Source organism: Oreochromis aureus, linkage group 3 (genome assembly GCF_013358895.1).
Source record: "Oreochromis aureus strain Israel breed Guangdong linkage group 3, ZZ_aureus, whole genome shotgun sequence".
Taxonomy (NCBI): domain Eukaryota; kingdom Metazoa; phylum Chordata; class Actinopteri; order Cichliformes; family Cichlidae; genus Oreochromis; species Oreochromis aureus.
Window position 1 is genome coordinate 76,039,744 of NC_052944.1, and position 22,405 is coordinate 76,062,148.

The window sequence follows — 22,405 nt, forward strand, 5'->3', positions numbered from 1 at the left end:
GGGACAGCACACTTAAAAGCCCTTTGCATATCAGGACAACACACATGGATATTAAAACCCCCAACAATAGGAACACGATCTTATTTTGGCATGTATTCAGCCAAGATGTCAGCAAAGTCCTTCACAAAGTACTTATTGTATTATGTATTTAATTTTATATGTTATAGAAGTGACAGATTTGTAAAGCGAGGCAAATTATTGTGATGTCACAATTGCAGGATGATCTACTAACAGTGTGCTTTAATCTCTCTATGAAGAAGTCACTCCAGTTCAGTAAAAATCAGCTGGAGAGCTATGGAACACCAGGACTGCCATAATGAATTCATTAAATACACCATTAAATAATTAATTAAATGTGGTAATAATTATTTAAAATCGGAAATAATTAATTACATAAATAGTTACGACACATGTAATTAATTAATATTTTACACATTTTATTGACATATTTAATTAATTAATTACACAATTATTTCCACATTTAAATAACTGTTTAATGGTGTATTTAATGAATTCATTATGGCACAGTTGACTCCTTCAGGTCTCACCATGAAATAATTTTATTTGTCAACCTCACCCATCAAACTCAGGGGGCGGAGTTAACGCTTATTGAGTCAAAACCATTGCTTTGGCCTGGTGGCCATTGTTTTTAGCACACAACAACCGGCATGTGGAAACTAACAGAACTGAACTTTGAAAAACCCTGTTTGTGTGTCACCAAATACCGTTTTAAATTATTTGTAGCCGAGAATGTAGTGGTTTAATCTACAGCATAAAGAACAAAAGAATATATCAGTCTAACACAACACTGTAACAGAGATGAACGCGTCATTTTGTCGCAGATCAAAGTGGAATGAAAGCAATTGGTTGAACAGATGTTCGTGATCTGTGTTTTCTCCATTTTCATCAGTGTGTGAGACTCAGCAGCAGATTAGAATAAAAGTTATACATTTAATAAATCACCAAATGAATACATGATCGAACCTGTTCCGACAATTTGAGTTTGTATTCCCTCAGCTGCAGTGCGTCAGCCGGATGCTGGAGTGGGTGAGCATCTTTGACAGTTCTAGCGTTAAGCCAGTGAAAGTCATTACAGATTCTCAACTCACCGGACTTCTTCCAAACTAAGACCAGTGGTGATGCAAACTCACTGCAAGACTTCCGAATTATTTCTCGTTCCTCCATGTCATTCAGAGCCTGTCTTTGTTTTTCCATAATGCGTCGGCGGCACACATTGGCATGGCAACCGAATGGCTTGTCGTCCACAACTCGAATTCGATGTAGGCAGCCGTTAGCCTTGCCGCAATCCAGCTTGCCTCTCGAGAAGATAGACTCAAACTGGGCTATGAGGCCAACCAGTTTCTCTCTGCCAGCCGGCAAAACTGCACATGAATCAATGCCGATATCAGACAGCCCCAGATTTTGCAGTACTGCATGTAAGTTGCTACAACCACTTGTCACCTCCTGTGAGGGTGAATCATCTGGCAGAGTGGAAACATTGGTGACTAGACTCTGCTTATCATGGCGCCAAGCTGAGCCAGTAGACTGTTGCATGTTCTGTTCCAAGTAGGAGCCATTGGGGTTAAAATTCTGCACAGGGGACACGTCAGCCAGCTTCATGTTCCGTTTCAGGGTTATCGGCTTGTCAAAGGGATTCAGCACTTTCACAGGAGCCAGCCATCACTGTTTAGATGCGCTACAGTTCTCCCAACCATAACTGACCTCGGACCAGACCTCGACCCGATGGGCTCTACAACTACAGCACTGCCCACCTCCCCACTATTCACTAGCTGCAGCCTGCCCCAAACCAGGTGTTCTGTCAGGGCTCTAATGTTACAGCTCTCTTTAGCTTGACAGTTCTGATCTTATCACCAACATGCCCTGGGGCCACCACTCCTGACATTGAACTCAACAGATTTTTATTAGGCTGTTCTTCAACACTCAGAGTCTTGCTGCATTCCTCTCCTAAATCTCCCTCTCCCCTCAGGCGATTACCCAGATATCTCATTAGGTTACTGCCCAGAATGAGGTCCTCACTCTGCCCTGCGACCACCAACATTGGCACAACTTTGCAACCATACATCTCCACCGTAATGTCACACACACCTGATGGAACTGTCCTCGAACCACCACAGCCAATCAGGACAACATCAGTGGGTTGCAAGGTGGGGGTCTGCAGCACTGCATGAAGTAATAGTTGGGGCATCATATTGGTACTGAGGGTGCAGGCCATAGAGCCACTGTCAAGCATGGCTTTAACAGACACTTTGCCACACTGGGTCACATTTTCATAGAACAGCTCATCATGCTGTTTTAGTCTGTGTGTGTTCTGAAAAATCGGTCGCCGACTTAACTGGCGCTCCTCACAAACAGTGTGGTATACAGATTCTAAATCATCAAAATCACCCGTTTTTGGGGGCGATTTCAGGCCTAACACTTGCCCCTCCACATGTAGGCCATCTAGTTTCCCAGCTCCTGGGTGGCTGGTTCAGGCCCCTCACTTTGACAGACACGGCCCTGGGGTATTGAGCCCGTGTGTGTCGCCAGCATGGCAGATGAAACACAGCTGATGGGCTCTACAGTGGTAATATGTAGAGCGTTCACTGTCACCACAAATCACGCAAGGCACGATTTTGTGTGTTTGGTTCCAGGGGCCCTTACATCATCGTTAGCAGGCAGCTTTGCTTGTCGAGGCTGTCGCCCAGGACTTTCTCTAACAGGGCTATCACATGATCAAGAGGATCAGTAGATGGTTGTGCATTAAAGTCGACAAGTGGTGCTGAGGTAGAGGTTGATGATGGTGTAATACACTTACTGCTGCATGTCATCTGCTGCACATTAGGACTCACCTCCTGGTGCTGAAAACTCAAGGCACTGACTGCACTAAACTGAGGGGTGCACTTCTGGTCCTTGCCATGCTCCAGCAATTTCTCGTGCACATCAGCAACCGTCCACTGCTGCAGGGGCTTGCACTTGAAAATAAGAGACAGTTCTGAGTCTGGGCAATGATGGATAAACATAGCAGTCAGCTCTTTTGTCAGATATGCAAAGGACTTATTTTGTCTCTTCAGACAGTCTTCTGTCACCTCCATTGCTCTGTTCAACCTGAGCCAGTAATCAAACGGTGTTTCACCGGAGTTGGGAGGTCTTGCATAAAAGTCAGCTAAAGGCATGCTTGAACAGGCAGTGTCACTAAAGTGCTGCTTTAAGATCTCAAAAATGGGCTCTGGGCCCCTCTCAAGACACACAGATGGCTTACTACGTATGCCCACCTTGACTATTTCTCGTGCCCTCCCCAGCAGTTTACTTGGCACATCATCAGCTTGTTCAGCAACTGGTACCCCTCTTCTCTTAATAAAAGTCATCATCATTTCCTCCCATTCCTGAACACTGCATGTATCACAGCCATCCCCTCTAAAACACACAGGTTCTTTAACATCAGACTTTACAATCACATTCTGAGGGTCCTGATAACACATTATTGGCAGACCCAACAAAGCTGTTTCCCACTCCAAAGCCCAACCGAGATTCAAGACAAGAGGCAATGCTTTCCCCAATAGAAAACCCAATTTGCGTTGCAATCTCTGCATAAAGGTTCTCTTTTGTGGGACTGGTTTCTGATGTAGCATTTTGTAGATCATCACAGTTCACTTCAATAGGGCTTTCATTTAACTCAGTAAGGACAGGCTTAGGTGTGGATGAAACTGGAGCTGTCACCAACCTTGATCTGCCTCTGCCAAATGACTGCAGAGGGGTAAAACCAACTGACCCCCTTCCCCTGCCAAAACTGGGAAAATCTGCCATGGCTCAGCAATGTATCTCTTCTTTTTTTTTTTTTTTTTTAAACTCTCCAAAAAAAAAAATAAAGCACAGAACCCCACCCCGATGTCTCTAAAGAACGCAGAAAATGGCGGGACTAAGAAAAGTCAGTCTCCCGCTACTTTTCCACCTTCCAGGAAGTAGACGGCCCCGTTGCGGTCGCAGGATTGCAGGAGCTGGGGTCATTTCCTGAATGGAAACAACGGTGTTTTATCAGTGCACACCTGTGTATACACCAGAGACTGTCACCTGTCTGTCTGTCCTGCACTCTCTCTCTGTTTCTTTCTCTCTGATTGTGTAATAAAAGTATGAACATGTATTTATAAGTTACACTTGTGTTTGAATCCTGCAGCTTATCACACATTTAATTTCCACGTGTGACGACTGCAAGTGTCCAGAGTGAGGACAGACTGAGGGACTCACTGCTGCACATCATCTGTGAGGCTTTGCACCCCTGATGATCCACCAGGACAAACTCAACAGTGTGTGAGGAAGAGGAAGAGGAAGAGGAAGAGCCAGCACCAGCTGACAGATGGAAAGAATAGACAGACTGTTCCCTGTTTGTGAAGGACTGCTAGAAAAGTTTAACATAACTAACTATCTGTCCAGAATCAGTCTTATTAGGTAATGTTCAAATAATTTTATCAGCAGCAGAAGGGACCTGAAAATAAATGTTTGTTTCAGTTCTATGAAGCTTTGAGTATTTTGGATTAGTAGCACTGCTGTGTTTGTTGCATCATATTGCTGTAATTGTTTATATGCTTTATATATTCTGAGCTAAGTTGATCTATAGTGTTACATCATATTCTATAAGGATGTTATGTGTTTGTATACTTTCTGCCCAGTTTGACCCATTTAGCAGAAGTCAGCCTGTTTAAGGCTCTGATATCTATTCTGTATGACTTAAAGCAGTTATGACATGGTCTGATTTTCTCACCCAATAAAGGAATATTTCATATATCAGTCTACTCTTCATTCTATCAAACACAGTTATCACAGCTCGTACATTTTTTTTTTATACATGTTGCGGCTCATCCAACCTATGGCCGCGGCAGGCTAAACATGAGGACACAGATGATGCGCAACAATAAACGCATAAAATACACTTCTGTAACATTTGCTCCTTTTATTCCACATGCAACTGTCCAATATACAAATCAGCACATGGGATTAACTATTAAACAAATGCACAGACTGCACAAACAAATAACTGCAACTCACAACCAATTGGCACCAATTACTATGCCAAATAATAGTGATGGCTCGCTTGAAGCTGACGCTCCGGTGCGTGTGTCAAAAAAATCAACACACTGCTTCAGAAGCACTGTGTTGAAGCTTTATTCGTTTGGCCAGAGTCACGTGATCATTGATGTCCGAAGCTTCATTTAGAACTTAACTGCTTCGGTGTCTGATTCAGTGGTTTATAAGCAGGTGAATCATTCGCGGGATTTGTGGAGTGTTTTGATGGTGACAGATAGCGAACCACTGATATTTCTATTGAGAGATTTGGAGCCAGCGAGGAATAGAGGAGTTTCTGTTGTGTGGAAGTATTTTGAGTTGATTTTGGTCAGTCGGGTGGGTTTTCCAGCGTGCTAGCTGTTTGCTTTTGTTTTGTGCGTGTTTATTTTATCTGACAACAGGACAAACTTAAAATGTCAAAAATCTGCTTTTTATAATATAAATATCATTTAATAACTTTAGAAAGACAAATTTGACTCATTACAGTTAATGTTATAAAAAGATATATTTTATGTTTTAAATAATCTTAAACTGCTAGTCTGCAAAATGTGCAGCAATTCAATTTATTTATTCTCTTTAGCTTGTTTGTGGGGCCCAGGTAGACTGTATAACTGCATCTCTACCAGTTTCTCTGCACTCCAGCCTCTTCTGTGCCATGTGAAGGGATTTTCCTGAAGGCAGGAGAAATTATCTCCATGAAAAGGAACAAGTTCGACCATCGCACAGTGGAACTAATTTTCTTTTTAAATACAAATGGAAAAGGGTTACCTTAAATGCATCATGTTTTTAATTTGAAAGTTCATAAGCATTTTCCCTTTCCAATTCACAATCAAGTCTACCCCCAGGTCAAAAATATGTATAGGAAAATTTCCCTAATTTTATTTATAAAAATACCCGTCTAGCGATTAACTGCACAAGTACATGGAGGCAGGACCTCACAGCAGAAGCATACTCCATAATGTGTTGTACATTATTATATGTATATTATATGTAACGTGGTATTTTTCAATTATTGTATTTACCAACATCAGGAAGTCACAAGCAAAGAAAGACCAAACCATGGTGCATGTTTAAACAAGGAAGGTTTACTGGTCAAAATTATTTATTAAAGAAATAAACAACATTTTTGGCACCCCAAAAAACACACGTTTAAAGCAACATAATGGAGGCCCAATATCAGACAGAATTCCACTCTGTAGAGTGGGCAATAATTACGAAGCAGTCGGTTTTATTTTGTGGATTTAAGCTGTTCTTCATATTTCTGGCCACCAGATGTCACCAGAGAGGACTGTGTTGAAAAGCTTTGCGTAATGAACCGTTTTACAATACAAGCTTCAATGCTTCAGAAAGCTTCATTTGGCCATCACTACCAAATAACAACTTGGCCTATGGCATCAATTAGTGCATAAATATACAAAAACCATCAAGTTACAGTCAAAATACATCAAAATCATTCAAGCTGCAGTCAACAGAAGGTTTTGCCTCATGCTCACCCTACCTTTCTGCTCATCAACATCAGGTGCGGTGAACAGGTGAGTGCAACCACATTTATCATCTAACACACCAATGAGACACGCCCCACACCCGTGCACCAATACAGTGAGTCCATTTAAACAAACCCACTTAGTCAAAAAAGAGCAACTCATATGGCTCCTACAATACATATATGTAAGCATTTAGCCAAATTTAGTAATGCCAACATACTGAAGGAACAACATTTGTCTCTTATATATGATACATCTACATATACACTGTCAAAGATACTTGAGTGTCTTTGAGTGAAGATTTAAGGTCACAGGACATATAAATAACTGCAACTTGAATCTTTACTGAAGCTCAGTATTTGACACAGAGTTCACTCACATGAATTTCACTCACATGTGCTGTACCAGCGTACCTGCACATGTGATGTGACAATAGAAGTGATTTGATTTGAGAGTTCAAACTCACTGCTGTAATAACTTATAATGATTAATATAATAACTATAATATTGGCCATATCATATTTACACTGACTTTAGTCTCATGAACAACATTAGCTAATTGTTATTTACTAGCTAATCTTAAACGACTGTTCAGTACAGAAATGAAGGCCTACAGTCATGTTTCACAGTCCTGTGGTCTCAGCCTCAGATACTTATTAAATCACACAAAGCTCATGTAGAAACAAACAAACGAACAAAATATGTTCTCCTTCATTTCTGTCAACCACACGTTTCCAGCTATCATGGTTGCTAGGCAACCTGGGCAGCGCGACGGAGGCTAGACCGTCCCATTTCACAAGCCTCGCACTTCCGGCCTTAGCGGTCTTTGAGTACGCGGCCCTTGAGGACCATTGAGGCTGCGTACTTTAAGGCTGAAGACCCTGAATTGGGATACAGCCTAGGATCGACCTGTCTTGACTTATTTTACAATCAATCACATGTTAGAGAAGCTGTATGGCAGCGTTAACCCCGCCCACTTAGTTTGACGCAGGTCTTTCCTCCCCACTGCTGTCAGACTCCACAATAAAGACTTTTGCAGCTGATCAAACACACAAACCCACACATGTGCAATAAGACTGCTATATGTGCAATTCTTCTTCTGACGAAGTTGTGTTTTTGTATTTTCCTACTCAGTTGTATATAGTATTTGTATTTCTATTTTATTCTATTGTATATATTATTCTATTCTATTTTATTCTATTGTACATAGTATTTTATTTTATTTTATTTTATTGCATTCCAGTGTTTTCTAATTTCTGCTACATAACTTTGCACTTTTGCTGTAACAAAACAAATTTCCCACCTGTGGGACTAATAAAGGCCATCTTATCTTATCTTAATTAATTCATTATGGCGGTCCTGGCATTCCAAAGAGAGCAGCTTTGAACAGCTGACTGTTTGATGTGCTAAAGAACAGAAAACATTATTTCCCATCAGACCATGAGCAACATTCAGGCATGAAACACAGTAACACTTTTATTTTTTACATATTCAGCCAAGAGAGTTAGCTGTGTGCACTATTAAAAAGATAAGAAGCATAATTAATTTTAGCTTCATATAAACTGTAATATGGAGGAAAAATAAGTGGGGCTCACATCAAAACACAGCTTGAGGACTGACTGGAGACTTTTAGGACAGTCTCTTCAGTAAATCTAGCAGCTCTTTAACATCAAAAGACGTGTTTGAGCTGCTGCAGATGTTAAATCTGACCCTAACTGTTCGTTCTTCTTTAAAATGCAAACTTAATAATGAAGCAATATTTTTAACAGACTGTTTTCGTTTATATGACCTCCATGAAACAACAGGGTTAGAACACATTGTGACGAAGTAAGATGTTTGTTTTGTAGTCCATCTTCAGCACAATGTAGTTTCAACAGGCGGACATCCGGTGTCACATTGTTACAGAAAGACGAGTGTAAGGCTGTTCCAATTCTCAGCACAGCTCCTCTCTTTTCCTGAGTCCTTAGCAGTTGTCCTCCCCCGATGTCATTTTCATCGAGGCCAAGGAAAAGAGTTTAGGAAAAGGAGATTGGCGCTACTTTTGAAATAACACTCCACGGGGTTACGTTGTGCAGCAGAGTCACGTGACCGCACAGCAACAAATCACAGCGGAGCCGGGTAAAAGGGGGCGGAGCAAAGTGTGTGTGTGCAGGAGAGGAGTCGAGCAGAGAGAGCTGCTTTTTCATGAAACGGGAGTAAAGTAGTGAACTTACAGGAACATATACCACTACCAACGTTGGGATCGATATCTGCATCGATCCGCACATAATTGTCTCGTGAATCCTAGCTGAGATCAGCGTGAACCACGTGGGTCTCTGCTCCCTGATCTGTTTCTTAAGACGTCCAGCTTCATCACGGAGTTTCTCTCGGTTTGTGGGCTCGTCTAAAGGTAAGCACCGAGCTAACTTTAATGTGGGTTCAGTTTATGTTGATTTTAGCTCTGTTGAGAATAATAGATTGCTTGGTATGCACTGGAGTTAGACAGACTGTAGAGTTTGTGATTGCTTGCAACATCATAATGTGGCGGTTGCTAGGGGGAAAGAATACATAAAGAAAAATAGTCTTGGAATATGAACAAAAGGATGGGTGCAGGGCAGGAGAACAACCAACCCCACCCCAGGACATGAAGCCACAGGTACAAGCCTGGGGGAGCGCAACCCCAGGGTGAGAGTAGTGGAAGCTTACTGAGAAGGGGGGCAAAGGGCTTTGGAGCGTGATGTCACAGGGGTGGGCGTGGAAAGGATTTTGGCCTGATGCGCCATTTTCCGGGGCAAAGCTCAAGCGACAGAGGGTCGAAAGCACATGGATAACATCAGCTATGGTTTGTTCTTTCTGTGCGGTCGGCTGCAAGGTTCGATCGCCCGACCGGCAAGAGAATAAGCTTGAAAATGGTTTAGCTTTTCATTCTTTCCCAACCTGGAAGCAACACGAGGCAGCTCGTGTAATGGATGTTACTGCGTCTAGCCTGGATAGCAGCTGTGAGACGAGCTGATATCCAGTTCTCTTCCATCTCCAAATATCTGTTGGTGTACTACAGACATTTTCATTCCAGTAAGTTCTAAATATGTTCACATCACTCTTTATAGCCTTTTAGTTTTATTTTCGATGCGCTCTGTGGTCATAGCAAATTAGAACAAACATCCTACTGAGGGATTTTGCAGAACTACCTTCTATTCATACAGTTGCTAATTATTTGGCATTATTGCAGCAAACCAGCCTATGAAATGGATGAAACACATTGTGACTGAGTTCCAGCGCTACACAAGGGACCTGCTTCAAACATACCACCATGCCAATCAGATTACTTCTTCTATGTGAGGGTGAACAGTAGGGCTGGGCCATATTATACCGTTCACGGTAATACCGGTACAATGTTAGGCAACGATAAGAAAATGAAATATCGCGATAGAATATGGGTAAAACGCGCATGCGCAGTGCCTTTGTTTTCATACGCACATGGCCGATTGTTGAGTGAAACGGATGAACCAGAATTGGTTTGTAAAAATGGTGCAACTTCAGTGATGTGGAACTGGTTTGGTGTTTGTCCATCAGATACACAACAAAGCACATTTTTTTTGTAGAACATGCAAGCGGGCTGTAGTTATTGCCGTATTTGTCGGACTAAGGTGCTCGTAAATGTGGGAGTAACCTGGGTCCTAAACTCCGTCCGCTTCAGGTCCCAAAGTCAAACGAACACACAGCATCACTGAGAGTTAAAAACTGTCTAAATTCTTTCATCTTTAATAAAACGATCAGCATTGCTGCTTTACCAGGTGTTTAACATCCTGGCATCCATGAAAACAGAATTTATTACATTTAACGGAGTTAGAAGTTAGCAGGAAGCTAGCGGAAGTTAGCTCGCTAGTTACCTAAGCATGATATAGCATGTTCTGACTGAGAGATTTCTGAAAAATTCAAACGTACAGCTCTTCTATCACTTCCAACATAAATGAAGACAGGAAACTAAACAGCAGTGACGTTTGTAGGGTTACTGAAGTTGGGTTAGCTGGTATATAATGATGTGCTATATGTGATCGCTAGCGACACAGCTATGTTAGCATAACATAAACAGTGAAGCTGGAGGATGAACGCTAACTTTTTTCCACTCGATAAAAGTTAACGCGAGGGTTCCTGGTGGTTAGGGACAAATGCAATCGCATGGCAGGATGCTGTAAACGGACCAAACTTCAGTCAGGAGAACAACTGAGATAATCCATCCACAATACGAGGTTAGTCATTAATATACTGCAACAACATGGGAATAGAGCAGCTGTGATAGAATACAGCATTAATGAATCAATGGTACAGAAGTGGAGGAAGCAAAAGAATGAGTTGAATAAAGTTTGATTTATCTGACTGCTTTGTTTCGCTTAATGTGCCTTATAATCCCGTGCACGTTATGGTCCGAAAAATATATATTTGGCTTTTTATTTGGCACACTGCAGTTTAATGTTGCAAAGCACCTCTTTTAACTTCAGTGGATATTATACATGGTTATGCTCAGGATATGTCAGCCCATTTCTACTGGAAATGCCTTTTGGTTAAACTTTCAGCAAGGAATTTGCATTTGCACTGTTAAATTTTATATAGCTTTAATGCATATAAAAACAGCTGCTTGTTTAAGTGAAAATAAATGAATGGGGGTTTTTGCGCTAGTAAAGTTGTGGAGTTGTATTTTGTCTCGCATCAATTATATCGCCAGTTATATCGTTATCGCAAATTTTCAAATGTATATCGTGATAAATATTTTTGGCCATATCGCCTGCTCTAGTGAACAGTGTGGTAGTAAAACCAGGGAAAATGAAACTTGCTCCTGTTAAATATTCTGAAGTCTTTGCTGTATAAATAGCGGTAATTTTTCAAGAGATACAGTAAATTATTTGTTGACAACAGTGACTGAATTTCCTGAATCTTATATTTAAGGCTACAAATATTGACATGAGCTACTGAAAAATCTTCGCCGGAGAATCCGGTAATAAGTACAGGGTCAGACATTTGCAGACCGATCGATCTCAACAGCTACAAATGACAACATTGCTGAAGTCTAAATATTAATTCCAGCGTTCTGTGACCTCGGTTTAACAATTAATTTGTCATATTTCAGGACGGCAATATCACCTCTGTCTCTGGCCGCTCTCAGCTGTGGTAACAGTTCTTTCCTCTTCTTCCTGATGGACTCTGAAAAATCCTCGTTGATTTAAAGATTGGTACCTTTCAGTTTTTTGGCAGATGAGAGAATTAATTGTTTATCTTAGGGCTGTTCGATATAACGATATATATCGGATGACGATAGAAAAACGTCTATCGTTTCATTTTACGCTATCGTTTGTTTCGTGGTGTCGCAAAATAAACTGTTTACGGCAATATTTTTTCATCATTTTGATGGTCACTGTAGTGGCTATATTAATTTCTTAAAGTTCTCTCTTTCTTTATATTTAATATAACCACACTACGGACGGACAAGCGCTTGTTTTTATGTGTGTTGTCGTTAGCAACAACGACGGTAAAACCACGGCGTGTCCGCTTGTTTTTATTTTCCACATAAACCTTTCACAATAAAGCTCAAGATCCTGTTGAGGCTTTTCAAATAAAACGAGTCACGTGAAAGATGCAGAGTATTAACGGATGAGAAGCAAAAAAGAGCCGCCAGGTGCTAAAAAATAAACCTTAGACTCAAACGTTAGAACAGACTTTTCTCCGCAGCACGCTGTGTAATAAATACTCACAAAGAAAACGGCGGCCGTTACAACTTACGTCTAAAAATGTATAGTTCCATGCATCAGTTAAAACACTCGACTCCAGGTACACGACGCCCAGCTGGAAACACTTCACCCAAGTCGAGATGCCCGAGATTCACAGAATTTACAGGAAATGTTACATTTTTGTAATTTATATCGTTATATCGACGATAGATGTCTTAATATCGGGATATGAGATTTTGGTCATATCGCACAGCCCTAGTTTATCTTTAAATCTTTGTAGTCTGACCACAATCTGCCTGGCTCGTCCATTTTCCTTGTATGGACCGACTCTGTGAGCGTTGCAATTTGAATGCTGTCACTATCCAGGCCCAGCTTGTTCTTCAGCATGTGTCGGACTTTCTTCTCTGATCCTTCCCACGTTTCTGCTTTTTCATCTATTAATCCATCCACCACAATGTTGTTCCTTCTCAATTGATTTTCTAATTAATCCATCTTGGTTGTTAATTCTCTGCGTTCCTCGCGTATGCTGCTGACCGCCGATTCAAACTCTTTTAGTTTGCTTTTAATGCACCTTTCTTCAGTTTGCAGCTCGGTGACAACCCCATCCGTGAATTGCAGGCTGGATTTAACATCCTGTACATCCCTTAGAATGCTGTCCAACCGTTTGTTAGTTCCATCCATGATTAATTGGACAAATGTCTTAAAGTTAACTTGCTGTTGGTGAATCAGATCTTTGTAAAACTCCCGTTGCTGTTCCAGCATAGCGTTCAGCGTGCTAACACTGACATTGCTGTCATCCTCTGCCGGTAGCGCCTTAACGGCCTATGGGGACATATCGACCAGATCGCTTTGCCCACCCGTGAAGATCGCTTCGTAGTCACCGCCTGGCCGAGGAAGAGGGCTTTAGATCGTCAGCGTTAGAGATTACTGTTGTGCTTGACTGCGTGTGGTGAGAACCACTGGTACGGCTTCGGTATTAGATCAATAATGGTCTGTTTATGTTTTGATCAAGAGCCTTTTTGGGGCAGCTGAAGAGGAGAGGTCTATCTTATGGCCAACCTCTGGCTGTAACTTGGTCATACTACCCAGCAAAACCCAGTATGCAGGTTCATCTGTAACAGTCCTTGTGCCACAGATCCGCACTGTTGCTTCTACATTAGACAGAAGAGCAGCGACATGGCTGCAGGTCTCCGCGACTCCGACCATCCAAGTGCAGTGGGCAGCTTCAATCTTCCCTGTGATGCTCACAGTGACCTATGGCTGCAATGCTGGTTCATTCAGTCGTTGAGAGTGCAGCACCTGAAACGCACACAGACAAAGTTAATTTAAAGACAAAAACTAATGAGCCAAGCCTGACACAAATATGTTTTATCTACTTTATCATAAATGTAACAAAGTGTTTAGAAAGTTAGCACATACATGTTATTTTTCATTTTTCGATATGAATTATTTTATATCATGATAACGATATATATCACGATATACCATCTGACCTGTGGTCATCTAGAAAGTACGCAGTCTATAAAAAGCAAGTGCCGAGGGTGCAGTCTTTGTTTTGAGTTACTGTAAAGTATGTCGCAAATCTGGGTGCACGTACAGCAGGACCAGCTCGCAAACCACAAGATGGAGTTTCTTTGCGAAAAATATCATTTTTTTTATTACTTTATTTTCTCTTGCATAAAGTTAGGAGCATGTATATTGAGAAGACAACACTAATATATTTGCCACAGGCTATTTAACCCTTTAAGACCTACCATAGAACCAAGTCCGCCCGAGCTTATCTTTATGTTTTTACATGCTGTAGTGCCATTTGTGGGAGCATTTCAAGTTTCTATATATCAATACAACCGTTATAGCCCAAATTTTAATAATATGTGTGCATATGTATGCATTAGGTCCATAGTAACTACATAAATTGGAAAAACTTGTAGTGCAATAAACTACAAAAATTGATGATCTTTTTGTTTTATTTTTTACATATATTTTTAGTTAAAAAAAATTTAAGAGGTGTATCCTCAAAACTGTAAATACAAGAGTTTCCAACCACGAGAAATTTATTTTGAGTGTCTTCATAGTTTTATTTTTGAGATACACTAATTTTTAGATACTACAAGAAAAATGAAAATAAATAGTTTATTTTGATGCATTATAATATTTCCAACAGTGTAATTTGAGTTCTAAGCATCCCAGAAACGATACAGAAAAGCATAAAGTCAAACATGACTTTTAAAAACATCAACATTGGCTTATAAGGCCCTTTCGCAAAAAATAACGCTACTTCGGTTTCGGGCAGGTAATGGTGGACGTGCAATAATTGCTACTGACGATATGCCAACGTAGGAAGTGTTATGAACATCGGCAAAGCGTGTTTCTGGAATATTATGTTTTTGTTGCTGCAAGTGCTTCTTATGCAATTTTGCAAAGCTATATGTGGAAGGAAACCGTGACCTAGGACAAGCTAATGGCATAAGATGTAAGTACAACTCTTCCGGTTTCACATGCAAAAAAAAAATATTGCACTGCCATACGTGGTTCCAGTTCTACAGGGATTTAAAATAGTTAGGAAAAACGGAGTGTGCCTGCTCCAACCGTTTGTAAAGGGTTTATTATATATTTTATATAATAATTTATAAAATTTGGGTTAGAAACGATAGAAGACAAATGGCACGATAGACACTTTTCTATCGTCCACGATATATATATATCATATCGCCCAGCACTAACAACTTGTACTCGCTGACTCTTTTGAGCTACTTTTAAGCATTTTTCTTGTAGTCGCCGTTATAACACAGTGTGTTTGTTTTGATTCGTTGCCCCGGAAGATGGCGCAGCGTTCCCACAATACATTGCGGCGTGACGTCAACTCCAAAGCCCTATAGAGAGAGTAGTGGAAGCCTACTGCGAAGGGTGCCAAAGGGCTACGTTTGCTTGCTTGTTCAATTATTTCCATCGTGCTTTGACTGCGGCTGTAACCAGACCTATTCCAGCAGGATTTGTAAAAAGTGTTTTGACAGACACACAAAGCCGGACAACTTTTGCTATGAGTCGAAGAAGCTTAGAGAGAAAGTGATCGGACTTCTCGTGTGGCTAGGTGCTGTTGAGGTTCACTTTCTCTTGACTTCACCGACTCTTTTGATATCCCAGCTGGAGAAGAAGGGTCAGATGAGGCTGAAGTATTTTTCATCAAAACTGAGTCCGCAGGACTGTAAAAACGTGATTGTTGGGCTTCATTTCTGTACTGAACAGTCGTTTTAAGATTAGCTAGTAAATGATCATTAGCTAATGTTGTTCATGAGACTAAAGTCATCTCATGTTGGTAATGTAAATATTATATTGCCAATATTACAGTTATTATTATATTAATCATTATTAGTTATTACAGCATTGAACTTGAACTCTGTGTCAAATACTGAGCTTCAGTAAAGATTCAAGTTGCATTTATTTATGTCCTATCACCTTAAATCTTCACTCAAAGACAGTGTATATATAGATGTATCATATATAAGATACAATTATTATTATTTCATTTTGTTGGCATTACTAAATTTGGCTCAATTCTTACATATATTTGTAACAAGAAAATGTGCAAATTGTGATAACTGTTTCTGATCAAATGAAGAGTAGAATGATAGCATTAACTGACTTTCTTGTTGTGTTTGTGGATATATTACTGACTTTAATTATCCATAAATTCATCGCATTCTCTGTAAGATTAAGGTCAACTGTGGAACAGCATATATTTTAAAGTCAAGGCTTAAGATTAAGAAAAGACTACGTCTGCATGGCCCACAAGCTCATGTGACCTTAGGACGTCACTGTCATCTTCCTGCTCCTGAAAATATATACATACAACCACCCTTTTTTCTTGTCTGGGTGGAGTAGGTGGAATCTAATGAGGTGCTTCAGGTGCAGGGCTGCAAAAATCGCTAGCCCGACGTCCCGGGCTAGCGCGATTTTTCCAGTCGGGCTACCAGAATCTATCCCTGCCCTGCCCGTCGGGCTATCATAGGAAGGAAAAATATGTCAATGCTTTTGGATTCTTTCGGAAATGTAGCTGGGTAAATATGTCACTGGCATCGGTGAGCCACTGTCAATATGTGACTAGGGCTGCTCAATTAATCGAATTTTAATCTAAATTACGATCTGGGCTTTAAACGATCATTAAAAATGACTGAGCCGATTATTAGCACCTCCCTCGTGCTCTACTCTCGCGCTGCTCCGTGTAGCAAAACGAGCGCACCTCTCTGCGTTTTGAACACGCGGCACAACAATTAAGAGGAGCTAACAGAGGGAAGCTCGGAAAGCTAAGCAGAAGTTATTTGGAGAGGAGAGTGACTGTCGTTGGTTGAAAAGAGAGGTAGAAAACTCTTCAGTGGTGTGGAAACATTATGGGTTCGCGGAGTCAGACGTGGATCAAGTAGACATAGTGTGTAAACCTTGGTGTCGTAGCTGCACCACAGAGCGACATGGCAAAGTTCACTAAACATAGATGTTTACATTTTATTTTTTATATTGCAAACATTTGCACTGTTATCAGTATTTGCACACTATTTTATACTATTTTTGACAATCTTTAAAGCCATTATTCAATACATTGTTATTGTTAAACAAATATCATCAAATAATCGAGATCTCAATTTCAGTGAAAATAATCGTGATTATCATTTTTGCCATAATCGAGCAGCCCTATATGTGACATATTGAAATCGCATTTGAATTTGCGCTTGTTTTTTGCTTTCACTTTGCAATCGCGCAAACTGTGTATAGAGAGCGACAGTACTGATTGGTGAGTGACGATAATTTGCGCACCAATTCCTCTGACATCGTCTTATCAATCGTTAGTTAACTATGCAAACATGACAAGTGAAATCTCCATGGAAGCTTAAACATGTGAGAGGTTGATCGCGCAGAGAATCGCTGAGCGTTATGTGAGTGCGTGTGTAAAAGCAGCAGGATATATATTTTAGTTCTGCTGAGCCAAATAAGACCGGTCAGGGTGAAGAAGTGACAGCCAAAGAAAAGCTTACCACAAAACGGAAAAGTTATGACAAATCAGACTATAAGGCAAAGTGCAGCTTTATGGTTTCATGGACAAAAGAATTTCTGTGGCTGGAATATGACAAGCTAAATAACCAGGGGTGCACATAAGTGGTCTGCAGGTGCGCATTCGCTGTCAAAATAAAAAAACGCAAGCGCAAGATAAGAAGCTGCAACGCGTGTTTGCGTCCATAAGATTTTCTGGAGGAGGACAGACATTTGTTTAGAACTCTTAAAGATGTTGAAGAAGCTCCTTTAAGCAGTTACTTTGGTGTTCCTCCACCTCCAAAGAAATGTCAGATGGAGTCCGAACCACAAAAGAAGCGCGTATTCTAGGAAAAGTGGTTGCAGGAGGTGAGCTGGCTTCAAAGAAATGATGAACGCACAGATAATTGGTGCAGAATATGCCGTGAAAATCCCACTCTAGCGGACAAAAACAGTGCCTTTTATATGGACGCAAACGCGCGTTGCAACTTCTTATCTTGTGCGCAAATGGCCTCGATCTTGGTGCCACTTGCCTCTTACCTGTGATTTCAGTGGAAATTTCAAATTTAGGATCTGACACAGACTGATTCCTGTTGTACAGTTCTTACAAGTTCATAGAAATTTCTGTTCAATTACAACCAAGTATTTGAGTTGATGATTGTAATTTTTATACAATATTGTAATTTGTGTTTCAACAATTTTTTGATTAATGTTTTGTTTCCGTTACAATATTATACATTAAAGTATAATATTGTAACGGAAGCAAAACAGGAAAAAATTGCTCCTTTTTTTATTTGGGCTACTTAAATTTATTTTGATCTACCAAAAACTGAACAGTCCCTGCCCGAAGGGCTACCGGGGATTTTGAAATTTTGCGAGCCCTGAGGTGGCTGAGTTTATACTGCTACCATTGAGTGTGAGCCGGACTTGTGGATCTATAGAGGTCCATATATACAGAGTGTAGCATCCACTGGGTAAAGGCAGTGATATGCAGGGGGGTCAGTGGCTTTTTCCCTTTCAGGTTCTTGTGTCAACTGATGACTTTCTTGTTGTAGCTGCTTCTCGGGTTCCACATTGAAGTTTCATAGGTATTATTGTCACTGAGGAGTTTAGTCATGTTTATTTGCTCTGCTTTTTTTATCAGGGATAAAATGCATATACTTTTTGTGTCACAGCTGAGTAACAGGAGAAGAGTCTGGTGGAGCAACAGAGGAACAATTTCAGCCATTTGGACTCAGCTCAGCCACTACAGAGGAAACAATGACTTCAACACAAAAGGTGAGAAAAATGTCACTGTTACACTGTTATTGAAACTGTGTGCTCAGCTGGTTGGTTTTTAAAAACATGTTAACAGCAGCTTTATCTTTTCCATCCCGGGCTCCTCCATATACACGGAATCTAAATTCATAACCAAAAAACTCAGATGTTACAAGAAGATACAAACATAATTTTTTATCGGCACACATTGAAACAACAATATCAAAAATTGAACTCACAATTTTTTATGAGTAAAATATTTTCTCCACTTATCAATATTTCTTCAATATGTATTTTTCATTACGACTGTCATTGTAGCACATCATTGGTGATACTATCACCAGAAACTGATGGTAACACACCTACAATGTGTTTGTTGACATGTTTGATTCCACTGATGGAGGGAGTTACAGTTTGTTCCACGACTGCATTTCACTCACTGCCTCTGTTTGTATCTCTGTCACTGCAGGACCAACACGGAGCGAGAAGTCAGCGCTCTCAGGAGGCCGACAAACCTCACAGAAGAAAGGGAGAGAAAACATACAGCTGTGATGAGTGTGGGAAGGATTTTACCCGGGGTGGAGACTTAAAAAGACACCAACTCATCCACAGTGGAGTTAAACCTTATAGCTGTGACTTGTGTGGAAAGTCTTTTACTCGGGCTGAAAGCTTAAAAACACACCAATTCCTCCACAGTAGATTTAAACCTTACAGCTGTGAGTTGTGTGGAAAGTCTTTTACCCGGGCTGGACACTTAAAAACACACCAACTCATCCACAGTGGAATTAAACTTTACACCTGTGACTTGTGTGGAAAGTCTTTTACCCTGGCTGTAGGCCTACAAAGACATCGACTCATCCACAGTAGATTTAAACCTTACAGCTGTGATGAGTGTGGGAAGTATTTTACCCGGGGTGGAGACTTAAAAAGACACCAACTCATCCACAGTGGAGTTCGACCTTACAGCTGTGATTTGTGTGAGAAATCTTTTACCCAGGCTGGAAGCTTAAAAACACACCAACTCATCCACAGTGGATTTAAACCTTACAGCTGTGAGTTGTGTGGGAAGTCTTTTACCCGGGCTGGAGGTTTAAAAAAACACCAACTCATCCACAGTGGAGTTAAACCATACAGCTGTGATGAGTGTGGGAAGTATTTTACCCGGGGTGGAGGTTTAAAAAAACACCAACTCATCCACAGTGGATTTAAACCTTACAGCTGTGAGTTGTGTGGAAAGTCTTTTACCCAGGCTGAAAGCTTAAAAACACACCAACTCATCCACAGTGGATTTAAACCTTACAGCTGTGAGTTGTGTGGGAAGTGTTTTACCCGGGCTGGAGGTTTAAAAAAACACCAACTCATCCACAGTAGATTTAAACCTTACAGCTGTGACTTGTGTGGAAAGCCTTTTACCCGGGCTGGAGACTTAAAAAAACACCAACTCATCCACAGTGGAGTTAAACCTTACAGCTGTGACTTGGGTGGAAAGTCTTTTACCCAGGCTGGAGACTTAAAAAAGACACCAACTCATCCACAGTGGAGTTAAAGCGTACAGCTGTGACTTGTGTGGAAAGTCTTTTACGTATCGTGAGGGCTTAAAAAAACACCAACTCGTCCACAGTGTAGTTAAAGCACACTACTGTGACTTGTGTGGTAAAGCTTTTGCTCAACGTCGAAACTTACAGAAGCATCTAGTTTCCCACTCTGGAATTAAGGCGTACAGCTGCAACTTTTGTGGAAAAAGTTTCAGTGACAAACACTACCGAAATATTCACCTACGGATTCACACTGGAAATGATGTTTACTGCTGTGATCAGTGTGGAAAACTGTTTACAACAGATGCACAGTTACAACAACACATGTTTAGCCACACTGAGGAGAGACCTTACAAATGTGACCTGTGTGAGAAGACTTTTAAATCTCCACATAAGCTTAATAAACACAACAGATCCACACAAGAAAGTAACTCTACAAGTGCAGTTAATGTGAGGTATGTATTTATCTTTTTATCCTGTATTTTTAACCTGATTGTTTGGAACAAGTCTCATCAGTAAACTTATGGAGTCGCTTTCGCCCAGTAATCTGAGTGTTATAATGTAAACAGTAAAATGTAATTGGACGTTGGCAAAGATGCTCTTTGTTTCAGGCAACATTCAGGATAAAAATAAAAAAAGCAGAGCAACACAGATGGATCCATTTCTCAACCCTGTTGTCACTGTGGGGGTGTGAAAGAGTTTCTCTGTGACCTTTGTGAAAAAACTTCCAATCATCAACGGGACCTAAAACCACATCAACGTAGACACACTGGAGACAAAATGAACTACTGCAAAGAATGTGGGAGAGGCTTCCACACACCAAGTACATTAAAAATACATGAACTCTTCCACAGTGGGGTCAAAAAGCACATCTGTGACCAGTGTGTGTCATCCTTCACCACTGCATGTGAGCTTAAAGAAAAAGCATAAGCGAATCCACACAGGAGAGACACCATACAAGTGCAGACACTGTGACAAAAGCTTCTCACAATCAGGTCATCGTAACAAACATGAACGTACACACATGGAAGTGAACTTCAGCTGTGACCAGTGTGACAAGAGCTTCAGGATTCTCAGTTCATACTCCGAACACAAACAATTCCACGCTGTAAATAAACTGTTTCACTGTTACCAATGTGCAAAAACATTCACTTCATTATCTGCTCTGTGCAAACATCAGCCTGATCATGCAGGACTGAAATCACTGGATCACAATGAATCTGAAGAGAGAGAAAGATCCTCTTCTGGTTTCAGGGTCAGACTTAAAAACCTTGAGATCAGGCTCCACAGAGTTCAGATGGAATCTCCTGTAAAGAGTGTCAGCTGATGTCACACTTGGATCTGATGAGGTAGCTCTGATTTCTGGACCTGCAGTGAATAATCCTGAATGTTACGTTTAGGAAGCTGCATGTATAGGAAGGAATGTATAGTAGGAATGTCTTTTTTCTCTTTGTTTAACCAAACTGGTATTCTATCAAAAATCATATATGGATATGTAAATCATTTCTTTTATTTGAGCTTTTTTAGCTTTTCCAAAATTAACTTATTTTTTATGTTTTCATTGCATTTTTCAACTCAGTTAAATTTCAATTCTTCATTCATATTTAATATTCTGCTGTGGTAGAATCTTCTCTTAAATCCTTTTTCTCCCAAAACTGCAAATTATTACAAAACAGTTGCTCTTAAAACTTCCAAAATGAACTAAATCTGTCCACCAGCTTTGAAACAACAGCTGCTGTGACTTTGTGTCCAGAAAAAAGAAACTCAAGCTGAACTGGTTTTGGGCTGTACTTCCATGTAATACCATTTTTTTTTTTTTTTACCAGAAGATGGAGCAGTGAGGCTGTGTAACCTTAATTTAATTAGGAAGGAAACACAATATTCACAGTGGCAGCAAAGAACTGTTAAAAGTTAAAACAGCAGCACACATCAGGACCATTTTAAAGATCACAGGTGACTACTTTTAGTTAATTCAAATCCTATTAAACATCTATTTTGGCTCCTCCTTTCACTTTAGTGTATTTACTGTATCCTTTGTTTGTCCACGTTGTTTTTTAATGAATTCATTTTGATCCACATGTTCTGCAGCTGTTTTCCTGTTGATCTGAAGTTTGTATTATGAAATCCTGATAATGTTAAAGCGTTAGTTATATTTGATGAACTCTGTGTAAAGTTTATCTTATTAAACAGTTTGATGTGAAAAATAAAGAAATGGTCTCACAGCAAGTAGTTTGAGCCATGATTTCAGATTCAAACTAATTTAAATGTTTTTAGTGGTACATGTGGAGGTTTATCAGAGGAGGAGACTTGGCTGTTCCCGGCACGGTTCATGCAGCTCATTAAAAAC

At 40.4% G+C, this 22,405-nt stretch overlaps 1 protein-coding gene and 1 long non-coding RNA gene across 2 annotated transcripts; both read left to right on the top strand.

Annotated features, from left to right (window-relative positions):
* The first annotated feature begins 8,434 nt into the window (after positions 1-8,434).
* LOC120439251 lies at positions 8,435-19,052 on the top strand. Its single transcript, XR_005612497.1, has 3 exons — positions 8,435-8,931; positions 18,442-18,544; positions 18,993-19,052. It is a non-coding gene; the product is annotated as an uncharacterized LOC120439251 (long non-coding RNA).
* A 156-nt stretch (positions 19,053-19,208) lies between these two features.
* Positions 19,209-20,934, top strand: LOC120439046 (zinc finger protein 99-like; the record flags this gene model as incomplete). Its single annotated transcript, XM_039609713.1, has 2 exons — positions 19,209-20,011; positions 20,079-20,934. Coding segments are annotated over 2 exons (1,302 nt in total), but the record flags the coding sequence as incomplete, so codon positions are not given.
* Positions 20,935-22,405: the final 1,471 nt, after the last annotated feature.